Source organism: Scyliorhinus canicula, chromosome 8 (assembly GCF_902713615.1).
Source record: "Scyliorhinus canicula chromosome 8, sScyCan1.1, whole genome shotgun sequence".
NCBI classification, from domain to species: Eukaryota; Metazoa; Chordata; class Chondrichthyes; order Carcharhiniformes; family Scyliorhinidae; genus Scyliorhinus; species Scyliorhinus canicula.
The window spans coordinates 18,865,167-18,885,374 of NC_052153.1; the positions used below are offsets into that span (position 1 = coordinate 18,865,167).

The 20,208-nt window shown below is 46.5% G+C and overlaps 1 protein-coding gene across 2 annotated transcripts in view; it reads right to left on the reverse strand.

Moving 5' to 3' along the window:
• Positions 1 to 20,208, reverse strand: part of dnah6 (dynein, axonemal, heavy chain 6) — a 389,182-nt gene that overhangs the window by 105,790 nt on the left and 263,184 nt on the right. For both annotated transcript variants that reach the window (XM_038804236.1, XM_038804238.1), the window contains 3 exons: positions 19,855 to 19,978; positions 18,218 to 18,414; positions 8,604 to 8,807 (listed from right to left, as the gene is read on the reverse strand). In XM_038804236.1, coding sequence (XP_038660164.1) covers positions 8,604 to 8,807; positions 18,218 to 18,414; positions 19,855 to 19,978 — 525 coding nt within the window. The remainder of the gene's footprint in view (positions 1 to 8,603; positions 8,808 to 18,217; positions 18,415 to 19,854; positions 19,979 to 20,208) is intronic.

A 20,208-nucleotide genomic window follows, 5' to 3' on the forward strand; every position in this document is an offset into this window, starting at 1 on the left:
ATTCTCAATGCACAGGGATGGACATTCTCACTGCACGGGGATGGACATTCTTAATGCACGGGGGGATGGACATTCTCAATGCACGGGCATGGACATTCTCAATGCCTGGGGAATAGACATTCTCAATGCACGGGAATGGGCATTCTCAATGCACGGGGAACAGGCATTCTCAATGCAGGGGGAACGGGCATTCTCAATGCACAGGAATGGACATTCTCAATGCACGGGGATGGACATTCTCAATGCCCGGGGAATAGACATTTTCAATGCCGGGAATGGACATTCTCAATGCCCGGGGATGGACATTCTCAATGCACGGGGGGATGGACATTCTCAATGCACGGGGATGGACATTCTCAATGCCCGGGGAACAGACATTCTCAATGCCGGGAATGGACATTCTCAATGCACGGGGATGGACATTCTCAATGCACGGGGATGGACATTCTCAATGCACGGGGATGGACATTCTCAATGCACGGGGATGGACATTCTCAATGCCCGGGGAATAGACATTCTCAATGCCGGGAATGGACATTCTCAATGCACGGGGATGGACATTCTCAATGCACGGGGAATGGAAATTCTCTATGCACGGTGAATAGACATTCTAAATGCACGAGGATGGACATTCTCAATGCACAGGCAATGGACATTCTCAATACACGGGGATGGACATTCTAAATGCACGAGGATGGACATTCTCAATGCACAGGCAATGGACATTCTCAATACACGGGGATGGACATTCTCAAAGCACGGAGATGGACAATCTCATTACACAGGGATGGACATTCTCAAAGCATGGAGATGGACATTCTCATTGCACAGGGATGGACATTCTCACTGCACGGGGATGGACATTCTTAATGCACGGGGGGATGGACATTCTCAATGCACGGGGATGTACATTCTCAATGCCTGGGGAATAGACATTCTCAATGCACGGGAATGGACATTCTCAATGCACGGGGATGTACATTCTCAATGCCTGGGGAATAGACATTCTCAATGCACGGGGAACAGGCATTCTCAATGCAGGGGGAACGGGCATTCTCAATGCACAGGAATGGACATTCTCAATGCACGGGGATGGACATTCTCAATGCCCGGGGAATAGACATTCTCAATGCCGGGAATGGACATTCTCAATGCACGGGGATGGACATTCTCAATGCCCGGGGAATAGACATTTTCAATGCCGGGAATGGACATTCTCAATGCCCGGGGATGGACATTCTCAATGCACGGGGGGATGGACATTCTCAATGCACGGGGATGGACATTCTCAATGCCCGGGGAATAGACATTCTCAATGCACGGGGATGGACATTCTCAATGCACGGGGATGGACATTCTCAATGCCCGGGGAATAGACATTCTCAATGCCGGGAATGGACATTCTCAATGCACGGGGATGGACATTCTCAATGCACGGGGAATGGAAATTCTCTATGCACGGTGAATAGACATTCTAAATGCACGAGGATGGACATTCTCAATGCACAGGCAATGGACATTCTCAATACACGGGGATGGACATTCTCAAAGCACGGAGATGGACAATCTCATTGCACAGGGATGGACATTCTCAAAGCATGGAGATGGACATTCTCATTGCACAGGGATGGACATTCTCAAAGCATGGAGATGGACATTCTCATTGCACAGGGATGGACATTCTCAATGAACAGGGATGGACATTCTCAATGCACGGGGATGGACATTCTCAATGCATAGGCATGGACATTCTCAATACACGGGGAATAGACATTCTCAAAGCACAGGCATGGACATTCTCAATGCATGGGGATGGACATTCTCAATGCACGGGGATGGACATTCTCAATACACGGGGAATAGACATTCTCAATGCACAGGCATGGACATTCTCAATGCACGGGGATGGACATTCTCAATGCAGGGGGATGGACATTCTCAATGCACAGGCATGGACATTCTCAATACACGGGGAATAGACATTCTCAATGCAGAGGGATTGTCATCCTCAATGCATGAGGATGGACATTCTCAATGCATGGGAATGGACTTTCTCGATACATCACAGCGCCAGAAACCTGGGGACCAATTCCGGCCTTGGATAACTGCCTGCGCGGAATGGGCATTTTCTACCCATGGCTTTGTGGGTTTCTCCGACAGTCCAAGATGTGCAGTTTAGGTGGATTGGGCATGCTACATTGCCTCTTAGTGTCCATGGATGTGTAGGTCAAGTTAAGTTATCGGGTTACAGGGATATGGTGGGGTGGATGGAGGGTTATGTGGATAGGATGGGGGAGCGGGCCTAGGTAGAGTGCCGTTTTGGAGGGGTGCTCCAGATTCGATGGTCCAAATGGCCTCCTTATGCACTGTAAGGATTCTATGGATTTTGTGGATTCGAAGTGTCCAATTCATGGCCATTTTAGGGCTTCATCCCACCCCAGCCAGTACCTGACTCGAGGTGAGAGAAGCTTTGCCATGCAGGAAGCCCACAGTTCCAGCTCTTCAGGCTAATGTTGGGCAAGGAAGATGGAACATCTTCTTTGGGGCTCCCTGGGCACGTTAGAATTCCTCACCCCCTAACAAAACGCCCAACCTCGCACACTTCTGGGTCTCCTTGGTGTGGTAGGACTGACTGTTCCAGCTGTGGCCACTTTTCCCAGCTGGCACTGCTGGGATTACAGAGCGACTGGCCATCGATTGGCCTGTGATTCTCGAAGTCAGGATTTACATAGTACATAGAGTATATAGAATTTACAGTGCAGAAGGAGGCCATTCGGCCCATCGAGTCTGCACCGGCTCTTGGAAAGAGTACCCTACCCAAGGTGAACACCTCCACCCTATCCCCATAACCCAGTAACTCCACCCAACACTGAGGGCAATTTTGGATACTAAGGGCAATTTATCATGGCCAATCCACCTAACCTGCACATCTTTGGACTGTGGGAGGAAACCGGAGCACCCGGAGAAAACCATCGCACGCACGGGGAGGATGTGCAGACTCCGCACAAACAGTGACCCAAGCCGGAATCGAACCTGGGACCCTGGAGCTGTGAAGCAATTGTGCTATCCACAATGCTACCAGGACGGAGCAGAAGTATCGCCTTAAAACAATAAACAATGCTCCCAGTGTTGAATGGTTGTCAGATAGCCGTCAGCATAGTAGGAAGGATCCCCAATGACCTTTTATCCAAGGAAGGTGGTGTGGGGGTGACTGCAGCATCCTGCAAAATTCAGCCCTCTGACTTTTCCAGCAAGGTCTTCTGCCTCCCGCCTCAGATCAACGCATCTTACAGGCCCAGTCATTCGTCTCCCTGCAAACACGTTCACAAATCCATCTGAACATCCAACACTCACATTCAAGAGGCGGCTGGATATAGCACTTGTGGAGAATGGGATCAAAGGGTATGGGGAGAAAGCAGGATTAGGCTATTGTTTTGGATGATCAGCCAAGATCATGATGAATGGCGGAGCAGTCTCGAAGGACCAAAAAGCCTCCTCCTGCTCCTATCTTCTATGTAGCTATGTATTGATCCTCAGTCTAGTCCCTTCTTGGACCCATACCTTACAGTCACAGTCTACAAATGGTTTCCTTTCCTCCCCTCCCATACAATCTATCATGAACACTTTCTCTGCTTTCTCCCAACACAGTAGAGTGCACACGGCTAGGTGAAAGATCAACACTGGAAAAGCAGGGTGGAGGTGGGAGGTCGAATAAAGTGAGGTTGTTTTCCAGTTACTGATGCCTTGACAACCACTGGCATCTTGTCCACTGGGAGGAAAGGACTTGTTCCAGCAGATGTCAGCAACAACCTACCATGAGAACTTTACCCTCCTGAGGTGTTGCTATTTGGACATGTCCAGAGAGCCGGCCCCCTGCCTGTGATGAGGGGCTCACCATTTTCCAACTGGACCTTAGTGTCCATCCCCCGCTGTCCTGTGTAGAAGCATGCAAGGAGGAGAAAGCGGCTGGTATTGCTGGAGAAGCGCAGTTGCTGCTCTTGAAGATCACGAGAAGTGCAATGTTTTGTTGCATGAGCTGCTCCCATGGTATGGTGAAGACTTGGACCAGGGAAGTGGAATTGAAGGTGTGTGAAGCTAGACAGGTAAAGTGCCTTCCAATAAGTTGGCAATCATCTGGCAAACAGAGAAAGCAGTCTCTAGGAGAAGAGGTGCATTGGGCTGCAGTCTCACAATGGATATGGCTAAAGCTCTTTAGCGCGATTGCCTGTCAGCTTTGCTGAAGAAGCTCTCAGTGCTGGGCACTCACCTTTTCCCCGCACCCCTGCACATTGTTTCTATTTTAATGCCCTCTTGAATGCTTCGATTCCACCACACTTCCAGGCAGTGCATTCAACACCTGAACCACTCGGTGTGTGAATTTGTTTTTTCTCACATCACATTTGCTTCTCTGTTAAATCACTTTTAATCTATGTCCTCTCGTTCTTAATACTTTTATGAGCTGGGACAGTTTCTCCCCATCTACTCTGTCCAAGTCCCTCATGATTTTGAACATCTCATCAATTTTGCTCTCAACCTTCTCCTCATGTAAAACAGTGCCAACATCTCCAAACTATTCTCATAACTGAAGTTTCTCATCCCTGGAACCATTCTTATAAATCTCTTCTGCACTCTCTCCAATGTATTCACACCCTTCCTAAAGCATGGTACCCACAATTTTCCAGCTGAGGTCTAACTAGTGTCTTGTATAATTCAGCATAACCTCTTTGCTCTTGTATTCTATGCAGCTATTAAGGCCAAGATATAATATGCTTTATTAACTGCTCTCTCCCTGTCTTGTCACCTATGACCTATGCACATTTACACCCTGGTCCCTCTGCTCCTGCACACTTTTTAAGTATTTTGCCCCTTAATTTATATTGTATCTCCATGTTCTTCAGACTAAAAGGTATCACCTCACACTTCTCCGCATTGAACTGCATCTACCACCGGCCTGCCCATGCCACCAACTTTGTTCATAGAATATAGAACATTACAGCGCAGTACAGGCCCTTCGGCCCTCGATGTTGCGCCGACCTGTGAAACAAGTCTAAAGTCCATCTACACTATTCCCTTATCATCCATATGTCTATCCAATGACCATTTGAATGCCCTTAGTGTTGGCGAGTTCACTACTGTTGCAGACAGGGCATTCCACACCTTTACTACTCTCTAAGTAAAGAACCTACCTCTGACATCTGTCCTGTATCTATCTCCCTCAATTTAAAGCTATGTCCCCTCGTGCCAGACATCACCATCCGAGGAAAAAGGCTCTCACTGTCCACCCTATCTAATCCTCTGATCATCTTGTATGCCTCAATTAAGTCACCTCTTAACCTTCTTCTCTCTAACGAAAACAGCCTCAAGTCCCTCAGCCTTCCCTCATAAGATCTTCCCTCCATACCAGGCAACATTCTGGTAAATCTCCTCTGCACCCTTTCCAATTCTTCCACATCCTTCCTATAATGCGGCGACCAGAATTGCATGCAATACTCCAAATGCGGCCGCACCAGAGTTTTGTACAGCTGCAACATGACCTCATGGCTCCGAAACTCAATCCCTCTACCAATAAAAGCTAACTCACCGTGCACCTTCTTAACAACCCTCTCAACCTGGGTGGCAACTTTCAGGGATCTATTTACATGGACACTGAGATCTCTCTGCTCATCCACACTACCAAGAATCTTACCATTAGCCCAGTACTCTGTTTTCCTATTATTCCTTCCAAAATGAATCACCTCACACTTTTCTGCATTAAACTCCATTTGCCACCTCTCAGCCCAGCTCTGCAGCTTATTTATGTCCCTCTGTAACTTGTAACATCCTTCCGCACTGTCCACAACTCCACCGACTTTAGTGTTATCTGCAAATGTACTCACCCATCCTTCTACGCCCTCCTCCAGGTCATTTATAAAAATGACAAACAGCAGTGGCCCCAAAACAGATCCTTGTGGTACACCACTAGTAACTGGACTCCAGTCTGAACATTTCCCATCAACCACCACCCTTTGTCTTCCTCCAGCTAGCCAATTTCTGATCCAAACTTCTAAATCACCCTGAATCCCATGCCTCCGTATTTTCTGCAATAGCCTACCGTGGGGAACATTATCAAACGCTTTACTGAAATCCATATACAGCACATCAACTGCTTTACCCTCATCCACCTATTTGGTCACCTTCTCAAAGAACTCAATAAGGTTTGTGAGGCACGACCTACCCTTCACAAAACCGTGTTGACCATCTCTAATCAAATTATTCCTTTCCAGATGATTATACATCCTATCTCTTATAAACCTTTCAAAGACTTTGCCCACAACAGAAGTAAGGCTCACTGGTCTATAGTTATCGGTGTTGTCTCTACTCCCCTTCTTGAACAACAGGACAACATTTGCTATCCTCCAGTCTTCTGGCACTATTCCTGTAGACAAAGATGACTTAAAGATCAAAGCCAATGGCTCAGCAATCTCCTCCTTAGCTTCCCAGAGAATCCTAGGATAAATCCCATCCGGCCCAGGGGACTTATCTATGTTCACTCTTTCCAGAATTGCTGACACCTCCTCCTTATGAACCTCAAGCCCTTCTAGTCTAGTAGCCTGTATCGCAGTATTCTCCTCGACAACATTGTCTTTTTCCTGCGTGAATACTGACAAAAAATATTCATTTGGCACGTCTCCTATCTCCTCGGACTCCACGCACAACTTCCCACTACTGTCCTTGACTGGCCCTACTCTTACCCTAATCATTATTTTATTCCTGACATATCTATAGAATGCTTTAGGGTTATCCTTGATCCTACCTGCCAAAGACTTCTCATGTCCCCTCCTGGCTCTTCTTAGCTCTCTCTTTAGGTCCTTCCTAGCTAACTTGTAACTCTCGAGTGCCCTAACTGAACCTTCACGTCTCATCTTTACATAAGCCTCCTTCTTCCTCTTGACAAGTGTTTCAACTACTTTAGTAAACCACGGTTCCCTCCCTCGACCACTTCCTCCCTGCCTGACAGGTACATACTTATCAAGGACATGCAGTAGTTGTTCCTTGAACAAGCTCCACATTTCCATTGTGCCCATCCCCTGCAATTTCCCTCCCCATCTGATGCATCCTAAGTCTTGCCTCATTGCATCATAATTGCCCTTCCCCCAGATATAACTCTTGCCCTGCGGTATATACCTATCCCTTTCCATCACTAAAGTAAACATAATCGAATTGTGGTCACTGTCACCAAAGTGCTCACCAACCTCCAAATCTAACACCTGTCCTGGTTCATTACCCAGTACCAAATCCAATATGGCCTCGTCTCCCATTGGCCTATCTACATACTGTGTCAGGAAACCCTCCTGCACACATTGGACAAAAATGGACCCATCTAAAGTACTCGAACTATTGCGTTTCCAGTCAATATTTGGAAAGTCAACGTCCCCCATAACAACCACCCTGTTACTTTCGCTCCTATCCAGAATCATCTTTGCAATCCTTTCCTCTACATCTCTGGAACTTTTTGGAGGCCTATAGAAAATCTCTAAAAGGGTGACCTCTCCTTTCCTGTTTCTAATCTCAGCTCATACTACCTCAGTAGACGAGTCCTCATCAAACGTCCTTTCTGCCACCGTAATACTGTCCTTGACTAACAATGCTACCCCTCCCCCTCTTTTACCACTTTCCCTGAGCTTACTGAAATATCTAAACCCCGGCACCTGCAACAACCATTCCTGTCCCTGCTCTATCCATGTCTCCGAAATGGCTACAACATCGAAGTCCCAGGTACCAACCAATGCAGCAAGCTCACCCACCTTATTCCGGAAAATAAAACCGAATACTCAGACAGAACTCTTTTTTTTCAAGCTTTTCTGTTAGAGAAATGTCCAAAATGTTCCAATCCCATTAAAAGTACACACCTGCTATTATGATAGTTAGGGTGGAGTCTAAACTGGCATGACAATTAGTCTTTGACAAAGTGTCATCCAGACTCGAAACGTTAGCTCCCTTCTCCCTCTACAGGTGCTGTCAGACCTGCTGAGACTGTCCAGTATTTTCTGCTTTTGTCTGCGACAATTAGTCTGTTCTTCACTTGCTGATTCCGACTGTATTTTCCGCATTCACGCAAATGAATGTGTTTGTGAAAGTTTATTTGAAAGTTACATCACATTACAGATTCCCTGGCCGCATGGCATTGCTAACACAATCACATCATTTTTGCAGCTGAAGAGAGCGGCTAGACAATTTATAGAATTGACACTCCGCTACATGTGCCCCTCAATAGTTAGAGCAGATTGAATGAGAAAACATTATTACATTTTTCTACAATCCACTAAGTTGCTTGCACATTTCATTGAAAACAATAAGGTAAATAAAAGAACACACTAAATTTAGAACAGAAACATCAATTCTTATCTTCAATGCATTTTTAGTTGCAAATCAACATATCTTTCAAATAAACTGTTATACAATGCAATCAAGTTGTGATTTTAGCTACAAGTATTCACTATCGATTACTTTAAAAAGGGACATTCTGAAAACTACTTTTGAAAGTATTCCCATGGTGAGGGATGTACCAGGCCCCTGAATGGGATGCCATCTGTTACCACAAGTTTTTTAAGCTGTATAGTTACCTGATCCTGTGGATCGATCATCAAGGGCCACCTATGGCCTCGCTTCACAAGGATGCCATTCTCAGTGGAAACATTATCACGGGGCAGACCGTCAGTGTTCCACTGCCGAATCTCAAAGGCGTCACCCAAGATGTTGATCAGACTAAAGTCTCCGCTGATAGGAATTCCCAGTTCTGTGCAACCTTCAATCCAGTCATCTATTAACTGTTCGTTTTTTTTAAAAAATCAACAACGGTAATTGACAATTGTAAAATGCACGCACAATTTGTTGTAGTTTTACAATGAAGACGGATATATTCTACTTATTCAACAACGATAAAAGTGAAAAATAAAATGCAACAGGATTAAATTCATAAAGTGATTCATTGACCTCTTTATTATAAATCTCTTCTGCTCTCTCTCCAATGTATTCACACCCTTCCTAAAGCATGGTACCCACAATTTTCCAGCTGGGGTCTAACTAGTGTCTTGTATAATTCAGCATAACCTCCTTGCTCTTGTATTCTATGCCCCTATTAAGGCCAAGATATAATATGATCTAAAAGTCAGTTTAGAATATGGAGTCTATGAATTGCACAGTGCGAAAACCGTAAAATCTGAATATAAGATGAAAACATGCAAGTTGTCCAGTACGTATCGAAATGTTAAATAGAATTACACAGAGACAGGTGATGTGGCTCATTTATGCTGTATTCGGGATTTCTCCTAATTAACTGAATACAACTATTACAGCTGGAGGAGCGAGAGAGACAGACTGAAATCCTCTGGGCAGAATAGTCTCAATATTGGCAGAGTCTGTTCTCGGGCACAAAAAGCGGCCCCTGGGCAGCACGGTAGCACATGGGCAGCACAGTAGCACAAGTGGACAGCATTGTGGCTTCACTGCGCCAGGGTCCCAGGTTCGATTTCCCGCTGGGTCACTGTCTGTGTGGAGTCTGCACGTTCTCCCCGTGTCTGCGTGGGTTTCCTCCGGGTGTTCCGGTTTCTTCCCACAGTCCAAAGATGTGCAGGTTAGGTGGATTGGCCATGATAAATGGCCCTTAGTGACCAAAAAAGTTAGGAGGGGTCATTGGGTTACGGGGATAGGGTGGAAGTGAGGGCTTAAGTGGGTCAGTGCAGACTCGATGGGTCGAATGGCCTTCTTCTTCACTGTATTTTCTATGTTCTATATGTTCTACGTTAAGCCCACTGATGGCAATGGTGGCAACTTCTGATGTTATATGTAGCACTTAGTTGAAATCGCCATATCGCTGGCGGGCGGCTTCTGATTCGTCAACCCCACATTGAAGATCTGGGTTGCATATTTGAAGGCTACATCTGCACATTGCTAGCACACCTCGGAGCCTCGGAGTTCACTTGCCGGACATAGTTACCAGACCTGGGAAACATTTTGCATCCAAGTTCCTCCCAGGCAACCCTCTCCCCCCCGCCCCTCCACTAACCCCTGCCCCCCCCCCCAACTACCTCATCTGCTCAAACTCACACCCTGTTGCCCCTGCTTAACCCCATCCCCACTCGCTTCCATGAAGATATGGGTCCACACCACAAGCACTGTGCTAACCTCCAATCGCTCCTAGAGTACTGCTTGACAGGTACACGCCTTTTGAATCCAATCATACATGATGCCATTCTGCCACCACTCCGCCATGGTTGCATTATTTGATGCAGGGGTATGATTCTGGCATTTGGGCCTGATAATGACATGCTGATGTATTATGATGAGTTTCCCGCATTAAACAGTGGGAAACGTTGCCAGTCACTGAGAGGGGAAGGGACAATTGCATCCTGCATTTATGCTGGGCTGCAATGCAACTTAGTCCTTCTCACAATATTTTCCGCTCTCGCCAACAAACCCGTCCGACACATACAGGAACTGAAAATCCTGGCCTCTAATTCTTCTACCCTTCCATCCGCAAACAGTGTGCTTTGATTTGGATAAGGCTGAGGTGTGACCCTAAACCCTTGTTTGTTTGTGGTCAGTTTTTACAAAGTCAATAGAAGAAGGCTTTCATGAATTTTTAAATCAGTCACACACACACTCTTTTCAGAAAGGTTTATCACTACTTTACACACGTCAGACAGAATCAGGGAATCCCTGCAGTGCAGGAGGCCAATCAGCCCATCATGTCTGCACTGGCCCTTGGAAAGAACATAGAACAAACAGTGTACAAGGAGGCCATTCAGCCCATCAAGTCTGCACCAACCCACTTAAGCCCTCACTTTTCATAGAATTTACAGTGCAGAAGGAGGCCATTCAGCCCATCGTGTCTGCACCGGCACTTGGAAAGAGCACCCTATCCAAGGTCAACACCTAGCCCCATAACCCAGTAACCCCACCCAACACTAAGGGCAATTTTGGTCACTAAGGGCAATTTATCATGGCCAATCCACCTAACCTGCACTGTGGGAAGAAACCGGAGCACCCGGAGGAAACCCACGCAGACACGGTGAGGAAGTGCAAACTGGGGCAGCAGGGTAGCATGGTGGTTAGCATAAATGCTTCACAGCTCCAGGGTCCCAGGTTCGATTCCCGGCTGGGTCACTGTCTGTGTGGAGTCTGCACGTCCTCCCCCTGTGTGCGTGGGTTTCCTCCGGGTGCTCCGGTTTCCTCCCACAGTCCAAAGATGTGCGGGTTAGGTGGATTGGCCATGCTAAATTGCCCGTAGTGTCCTAATAAAAAAGTAAGGTTAAGGGGGGGTTGTTGGGTTACGGGTATAGGGTGGATACGTGGGTTTGAGTAGGGTGATCATGGCTCGGCACAACATTGAGGGCCGAAGGGCCTGTTCTGTGCTGTACTGTTCTATGTTCTATGTTCCACACAGACAGTCACCCAAGGCTGGAATTGAACCCAGGTCCCTGGAGATGCGAGGCATTAGTGCTAACCAATGTGCCACAGTGACACAGGAAAGGTGCAGTGAATGAAATAAGTTTCACTTTTTCTTTGATATTAAAGCTCAAACAGAATAGTTAACAGTTTATCTGTTTGTAGTCGAGTCCGAGGGGGTTTTTCAACCCAGGAGCTGCAGTTCAGATGAGTTTTGAAACTCAGCGTCTATTGGAAACACCTTTAAAGAAGGCTTTGAAACTTCAACCATTTTGGCTTGGTAGAAGGCTAGATGTTACAGCTTGATTCTACTGCTCCTCCTGCGTTCTACAGTCTGCTGCGAAAAGCAAGCAGGGCTTATAATACAAGGTTTTTAAAAATCAAAAAATTTCAGTCATGCAACAACTTGCCATTTGTACGTAAGAAAATAAGAAGCAGGATGAGTCGGCCATCCAGTCCCTCGAGCCTGCTCTGCCATTCAATAAGATCATGGCTGATCGTTTTGTGGACTCAGCTCTACTTATGCACCCGCTCACCATAACCCTTAATTACTTTACTGTTCAAAAATCTATCTATTTTTGTCTTAAAAACATCCAATGAGGTAGCCTCAACTGCTTCACTGGGCAGGGAGTCCCATAGATTTACAATCCTTTGGGTGAAGAAGTTCCTCCTCAACTCAGTCCTAAATCTACTCCCCCTTATTTTGAGACTATGCCCCTAGTTCTAGTTTAACCTGCCAGTGGAAACAAATCTTCTGCTTCTATCTAAATTATTTTCTTTATAACTTTATATGTTTCTATGAGATTCCCCCCTCATTCTTCTAAATTCCAATGAGTATAGTCCCAGTCAACACAGTCATTCATCACAAACCAATCCTCTCAACTCTGGAATCAACCTCGTGAATCTCCTCTGCATCCCTCCAGTGCCTGTACATCCTCTCTCAAGTAAGGAGACCAAAACTGTACACAGTACTCCAGCTGTGGCCTCACCAGCATCCTACGCAGCTGCACCATAACCTCCCTGTTTTTAAACTCCATCCCTCTAGCAATGAAGGACAATATTCAATTTGCCTTCTTAATTATCTGCTGCACCTGCAAACGAACCTTTTGCGATTCATGCGGGGGTGTCAATTACAAGGGGTCACGATTTCAAGGTGAGAGGGGGAAAGTTTAAGGGAGATGTGCGTGGAAAGTTTTTTACGCAGAGGGTGGTGGGTGCCTGGAACGCTTTGCCAGCAGAGGTGGTAGAGGCGGGCACGATAGCATCATTTAAGATGCATCTAGACAGATATATGAACAGGCGGGGAACAGAGGGAAGCAGACCTTGGAAAATAGGGGGCAGGTTTAGATAAAGGATCTGGATCGGCGCAGGCTGGGAGGGCCGAAGGGCCTGTTCCTGTGCTGTAATTTTCTTTGTTCTTTGTTCATGCACAAGGACACCCAGGTCTCTCTGCACAGCAGAATGCTGCAATTTTTTACCATTTAAATAACAGTCCACTTCACTGTTCTTCCAACCAAAATGGATGACCTCACATTTACCAACATTATACTCCATCTGCCATACCCTTACCCATTCACTTAAACTATCTATATCCCTCTACAAACTTTCAGTGTCCTCTGCACACTTTACGCTACGACTCATCTTCGTGTCACCTGCGAACTTTGACACGTTACACTTGGACCCCAAATCCAAATCGTCTACGTAAATTGTAAACAATTGCGGTCCCAAAACTGATCAGGAGGCACACCAGTCGCCATCGATCTCCAACCAGAAAAACACCCACTTATCCCCACTCTTTGCTTTATGTTAATTAGTGTTGACCTGGTGAAGCTACAACACAGGACTACTTGTGTGCCAAACAGCATAAGCAGCAAGTAATAGACAGAGTTAAGCAATTCCACAACGAACACATCAGATCTAAGCTCTGCAGTCCTACCACATCCAGTCGTGAATGGTGGTGGACAATTAAAAAACTCACTGGAAGAGGCGGCTCTACAAATATTCCCATCCTCAATGATGGAGGAGTCCAGCATATATGTGCAAAAGACAAGACTGAGGCATTCGCAGCAATCTTCAGCCAGAGGTGCCGAGTGGATGGTCTCCTCCAGAGGTCCCCAGCATCACAGATGCCAGTCTTGAGCCAATACGATTCACTCCACGTGATATTAAAAAATGGCTGAAGGCACTGGATACTGCAAAGGCTACGGGCCCTGACAATATCCCAGCAATAGTACTGAAGACTTGTGCTCCAGAACTTGCCACACCCCTAGCCAAGCTGTTCCAGTGCAGCTGCAACACTGGCATCTGCCCAGCAATGTGGAAAATTGCCCAGATGTGTCCTGTGCACAAGAAACAGAACAAATCCAACCCAGCCAATTATCGCCCGTTCATTCTACTCTCCATTATCAGCAAAGTGATGGAAGGACTCATCAGCAGTGTTATCAAGCGGCACCTATCCAGCAATAACCTGCTCACGGATGCACAGTTTGGGTTCCGCCAGGGTCAACCAGCTCCTGACCTCATTACAGCCTTGGTTCAAATATGGACAAAAGAGCTGAATGCCAGAGGTGAGGCGATAGTGACTGCCCTTGACATCAAGGCAGAATTTGACCGAGTATGGTATCAAGGAGCCCTAGCTAAATTAGAGTCAATGGGCATCGGGGGAAAACTCTCCGCTGGTTGGAGTCATACCTGACTCAAAGGAAGATGGTTGTGCTGATTGGAGGTCAATCATCTCAGCTCCAGGCCATCAATACAGGAGTTCCTCAGGGTAGTGTCCTAGGCCCAACCATCTTCAGCTGCTTCAATAGTGACCTCCCTTCCATCACAAGGTTGGAAGTGAAGATGTTTGCGGATGATTGCACAATGTTCAGCATCATTCGTAGCTCCTCAGATAATGAAGTAGTCCACATAAATTGTGTCCCATTTTAAATGAAGACTTTCACTGCAATTTGAGAGATGGTGACCGCGGTATTATAATTGAATTGACTTACCAATTAATTTTAGATACAATAGAAAATTTACGTCCACGCAGATTGTATGCGATGAATGATCAAATCCCCAATGGCTTCCTTCCTCTTAATTTAACAACCAGCCGATGATTGGGCAATTTATAGAACAAGTGAAAAACAATTTTCAAAGCTTGTGTAGAAGTACTTTTAAAATGCGACATCCTAAAAATATACAGTTTGTTGGAATTCATATATTTTCACAAGTAGGCTTCAAATGAAGTTACTGTGGAAAGCCCCTAGTCGCCATATTCTGGTGCCTGTTTGGGGAGGCTGGTACGGGAATTGAACCGTGCTGCTGACCTGCCTTGGTCTGCTTTCAAAGCCATGATTTAACCCTGTGCAAAACCAGTCCCTGGTTTCCGGATGCATGGAAAACGTGACCATCAGCAGTTAAATTTCAAAAGCTGAATGACAATGTGGCTGGCGACCTGATCCCTGGCTTAAGTTAAAACTGGAAATAAAGGGCAGCACAGTGGTGCAGTGGGTTAGCCCTGTTGCCTCACGGCGCCAAGGTCCCAGGTTCGATCACGGCTCTGGGTCACTGTCTGTGTGGAGTTTGCACATTCTCCCGTGTTTGCGTGGGTTTCGCCCCCACAACCCAAAGATGTGCAGAGTAGGTGGATTGGCCATGCTAAATTTCCCCTTAATTGGAAAAAATTAATTGGGTACTCTAAATTTATAAAAGAAACTGTAAATAAGAAGCTCAGAGACAGTGGGCGGGATTCCCTGACCTCCCCGCCGGGTCGGAGAATCGGCGGGGGCAGGAATCGCACCGCGCTGGTCAGCGGCCGCTCGTGATGGGCCGAAGTCCCGCTCGTGATATGCAGGTCCCACCGGCGTAAATTGGATTAGGTCCCTTACTGGCGGGACCTGGCACTGCGGGGGCACTCTTTTCCTATGTGCCAGCCGTGTCAGCCTCTGCGATGGCCGACGCGTAGGTGAACCCGCCCTGCGCATGCGTGGGGATGACATCAGCAGCCACTGACGCTGACCTACGCCGGCCTGCGGAGTCCCTTCGGCCCCGACTGGTGTGGCGCCTGTAATGAACTCAAATTGGCTTTATTGGTTGGCCAATTGGAGTATGAGCACCCTCAATGATAGCTCATTGAGGGGGCCCATATAATCACCTGTGTAGGCTTTGTGAGCAGTCTTAAGTTGACTGGACTGCTACCAGCACTTTTTGTAGCTGCTCCTGTAATATCGTTATTGTAAATAAATATTGGTGTGGTGACGGAACTCCTGCCTCCCGTGGATTACTACAGCGCCAAAGGCCTTTCCCGCCGGCCGGCAGGGCGCAAACCACTCTGCCACGGCCTAGCCGCTGAATGTGCGGAGGATTCGGAGAATCCCGCCCAGAGATTTGTTTCGGAAGCAGATTTCTGACACTTTAACCATCCCCCACCACACCCCCATCCGACCGAAAGATTTATTTCTCAGTTAAAATTCAGCTCTAGTTATCAAACCAACACTTCCTTTACTCAAGGGGGTTACTCAATTACGCTTGTTCTGAGCATTACTAACATCAATTCAAGGAATTACGGAATTTCAGTTTCTTGATGCGACAGGAAGCAATTTAACTGTGTGGAAGAGGAGCCCAGTTGGGGGGTTGCAGCATTCCAGGCAGGTTTGGAGGACCTTCCTGCCTGCCAGCATGTCAAAATATCCATTGTTAGAGGGATTTCCTTGCTCTCTACGCTCTTACCTCCACAATGGAAGTCTGGCTGCAGGACCATATTTTAATTAAATTTTTAATTAAAAGTTTCAAAAAGGTTGGTGAGAGGGTATCTGTCGATTGAAGTATGTTCTCTATTACTTCTGACATCACAGCTGCACCTTTCAAATGAGCATAGTAAGAAGTCTTACAACACCAGGTTAAAGTCCAACATGTTTGTTTCAAACACTAGCTTTCGGAGCACTGCTCCTTCCTCAGGTCCTTTCACAGGTCCTGACTCATCTGGGGCAGGAGCTGCGCTCCGAAAGCTAGTGATTCCAAACAAACCTGTTGGACTTTAACCTGGTGTTGTAAGACTTCTTACTGTGCCCACCCCAGTCCAACGCCGGCATCTCCACATCATGTCTTTCAAGCAGTAAGGCCTTGGATTGATCCTCCAGATTCAAGAGCTCATCCACCTCCATTAATTGGACAGCGAAGATGTCTCTAGGCCAATTATGGGGACAACTTTGTGAAAATACCAATGAGCACTTCCCGCATCCCCCCCCCCCCCCCCCCCCCCCCCCCCGTGGATGGGTTCTGAACCTGGAAACTATCACGTTTCCAGCTTTCCACCAGCAGGCTGCTCTGGATTATCATTCGATCAGATATCTCCTGAATTTATTTATAGTCACATGTGAAACAAGTGGTGTGGTACATCAAACAATCTGCAAGAAACCACAATTTACCTCCTCACACCCCCTCCCACCCCACCTCCAAAAGGTGCCCGATCCATAGTTCACTTTTTGATGTCACTGCTGGAATATCTCTATAGCTATACTGCATTACTGAAATATCATAAAGTCCATGAGGTTGCTCTCTGAAGTTATTAAACCAATACTTCCTTTATGGCAAATAAAATTAATAATTCTATATTTATATGTAATTAACAGTATCCCTACAAACCGCAAATCAATCACAGCATAATCCGCATCAAGTTATTACTTTCAGAAATAAACCAAAGGCAGATAATTGCTGAATTCAGAAGTGTAATATTGAACTCCTCCAATGTTCACCATAATAATGTTAATTTAAACAGCTGCCAACTTCATCCCATGCGATATCTGCAGTTTAGAACTGATCGGCGTATTTGCTACAAACATATTATGCAATCTCTGCGAGTGAAAATAAGTTAGCACCATTGCCCACTGTCATAACCTGGGGTTAAGCAGGTCATGGGACACTTCTGAAACTGGGGGAGGTGGGGATGGGGGGGGGGGGGGGAAGAGATTGATATTCCCAACTATGGGGAATACACATTACCCCACTGAGGGGCAGGGCGCCCTCTTTTACATCCCCTATAAAACTGGAGGGCCATGAACTGTGAGGGTCTCCTGTAGTAGAGTAACAGCTACATAGAACATAGAACATAGAACAGTACAGCACAGAACAGGCCCTTCGGCCCTCGATGTTGTGCCGAGCCATGATCACCCTACTCAAACTCACGTATCCACCCTATACCCGTAACTCAATAACCCCCCCCTTAACCTTACTTTTTAGGACACTACGGGCAATTTAGCATGGCCAATCCACCTAACCCGCACATCTTTGGACTGTGGGAGGAAACCGGAGCACCCGGAGGAAACCCACGCACACACGGGGAGGACGTGCAGACTCCGCACAGACAGTAACCCAGCCGGGAATCGAACCTGGGACCCTGGAGCTGTGAAGCATTTATGCTAACCACCATGCTACCGTGCCCGAACTCATGTTCTATTGCGTTAAACCTTTTTCCTTTGCTTCAACCTATTTGGCTTGGTATGGCCTCTTTTCCTGACCTTGTAATGCCCACCATCATAAAAGCTAGAGAACTAATCCATTGCTATGTCCATAGGTAGCAATGTTGCACCTTGGCCAGTAACTAACCAGGATGTGGAAAGTCATGCCACCCCTCGGGTAGTCTGGTTGACAATAGCTCCAGCGGAACACCAAAAATCTGTTAAAACATTTCATGGCCACTTAACACATATGAAAAAAAAATTTACAATTTTGCTCCGATCATGATGGGCAGATTCAGGATTTTCTGTACTTTCAGTGATTAAATTACATTGACAGGACCATGACATACCGACTGTCGGTACTTAGAAGTAAAGGCACCATAATATGCAACACAAGCTGCCGCGATGAAGACATTTCCAATTATATTTGATATTTCCTGTTCAAACAGAACTATGCTCTCTTGCCAGCGAATTTGTTCATCTCCAAGAGCGGCCGTAAGTTTCCCGGCACGCACTAATCGAGCTTGTGTTAGCTCCATTGTTTGTGCTAAAGAGAGAAAGAAAAGACAACACAGTTATGCAGAGTTGCAGTTGAAGGTATTGAAAATACTTAACAAACAATTGGTTGAACTGAGCAAATTGCAAATCTCCTGAATGCAGTTTTGGTTAAAAAAAAGGAAACGAGTTCACAATTCTTTTCTACTGTATAATTAAAAGTGCATTCGCATGCAGTGACACAATGTGAAAACGCAAACTAACAATTTTTCAGTGAAGAACCATTAGATCTTTTCCGCCTTCCATCTTGACTCCTGTTTGAGCTTCATTATATACATATCCTGTTCTGATATATCATGGCCAGGATTCTCCCCTACCAGGCGGGGCGGGGGGGGTCCCGGCAGGACGGAGTAGTGTGAACCACTCCGGTGTCGGGCCTCCCCAAAGGTGCGGAATTCTCCGCACCTTTAGGGGCTAGGCCCGCGGCGGAATGGTTCCCGCTCCGCCGGCCGGCGCGAACGGGCTTTGGCGCCCCGCCAGCCGGGGCCGAAAGGCCTTCGCCTGCCGGCGGAAGTCTGTGCATGTGCCGGAGTGTCAGCGGCTGCGCAGGTGAGGGGGTCTCTTCCGCCCCCGCCATGGTGAAGGCCATGGCGGGGCGGAAGAAAAAGAGTGCCCCCACTGCACAGGCCCGCCGAATCTCAGGGGCGGAGAATTCGGGAGACGGCGGGGGCGGGATTGATGCCGGCCCCGGGCGATTCTCCGACCCCCCCGAAATTCCGCCCCATATCTTTCATCCGTGCAGTTGAAAAAGTCCTTCCCGATTACTTAGCCAACCTACATTCTCCATTAATTCTGAATCCTTTTGTCACCAAAACACAGTGTAATATCATTAACAAACTTTTTAACATTTTAAAAACACAATGTAAAGCTGCATTTTCACAGACTTCGTTCGTGAAAACTAAAGGCATTTATTAAGAAGAATTGATATGGCTGCAGCTAGATTCTTGGGGCCTGGATTCTACATTTTCCCCAACCCCCCGTCCTGCTCCATTGCAGGGTTTCAAAGCGACGGAGGGATTCTAAAATTGCACGGACGGGATTCCCTCCAGGCTCCCACCCGTACCAACTCGGACATGGTTTTCCGGTGGGCAAGGCCTTGGACGGGAAGCCATCCTTGCCCCTATTAAGGCCTTTGCAGCACTTATTCGGTCCTTTGGCCCATTTGACCTCATTCTTTCAGAATATTCACCTTTGTGTCAGCCCATTGCACATCTAGCAATTTATTAAATTTATGCTGCACCCTGTTTTAACTAGCTGCTCACAATTTACTCAATTTGTTTATCATTCAAAGTGGTGAAAAAAATGGGTTGGTCCATTATCTGCATCATTCATTTATATCAATAGGCATAACCACATTTATACTAATCTTATTCATCTCCTATCAAAAATGAAATTTGAACATTATGGTACAATATTGCCAACACGATCTCACCAAGTTCCTCTTTTTCTCCCACACTGCTATCATACATTTCTTGAAGCTCCTCAAGTCTTTGATCAAGTTGTCTTAGTTTATTCTGTTTCTCTTTAAGTGTTGCCAAGGTGGCATCGAGTTCAGCCTATTAATTAAACAGATGCTTGCCTGGTTAATGGGTTATGGGACAAACATAATTTCTTTCCAAAACAAATGCACTTAAAAGATAATTTCAGTAAACGACACCATACCTACTGTAATCGCAAGTTGATCAGCTCACAGTTCTGCTGGTTTCAAACCAAGTTGTGATCTGACCTTTATCAATGCATACCTACACTTGTATGAATATGGGGAGAAGGCCAGCAGAATGCTGGC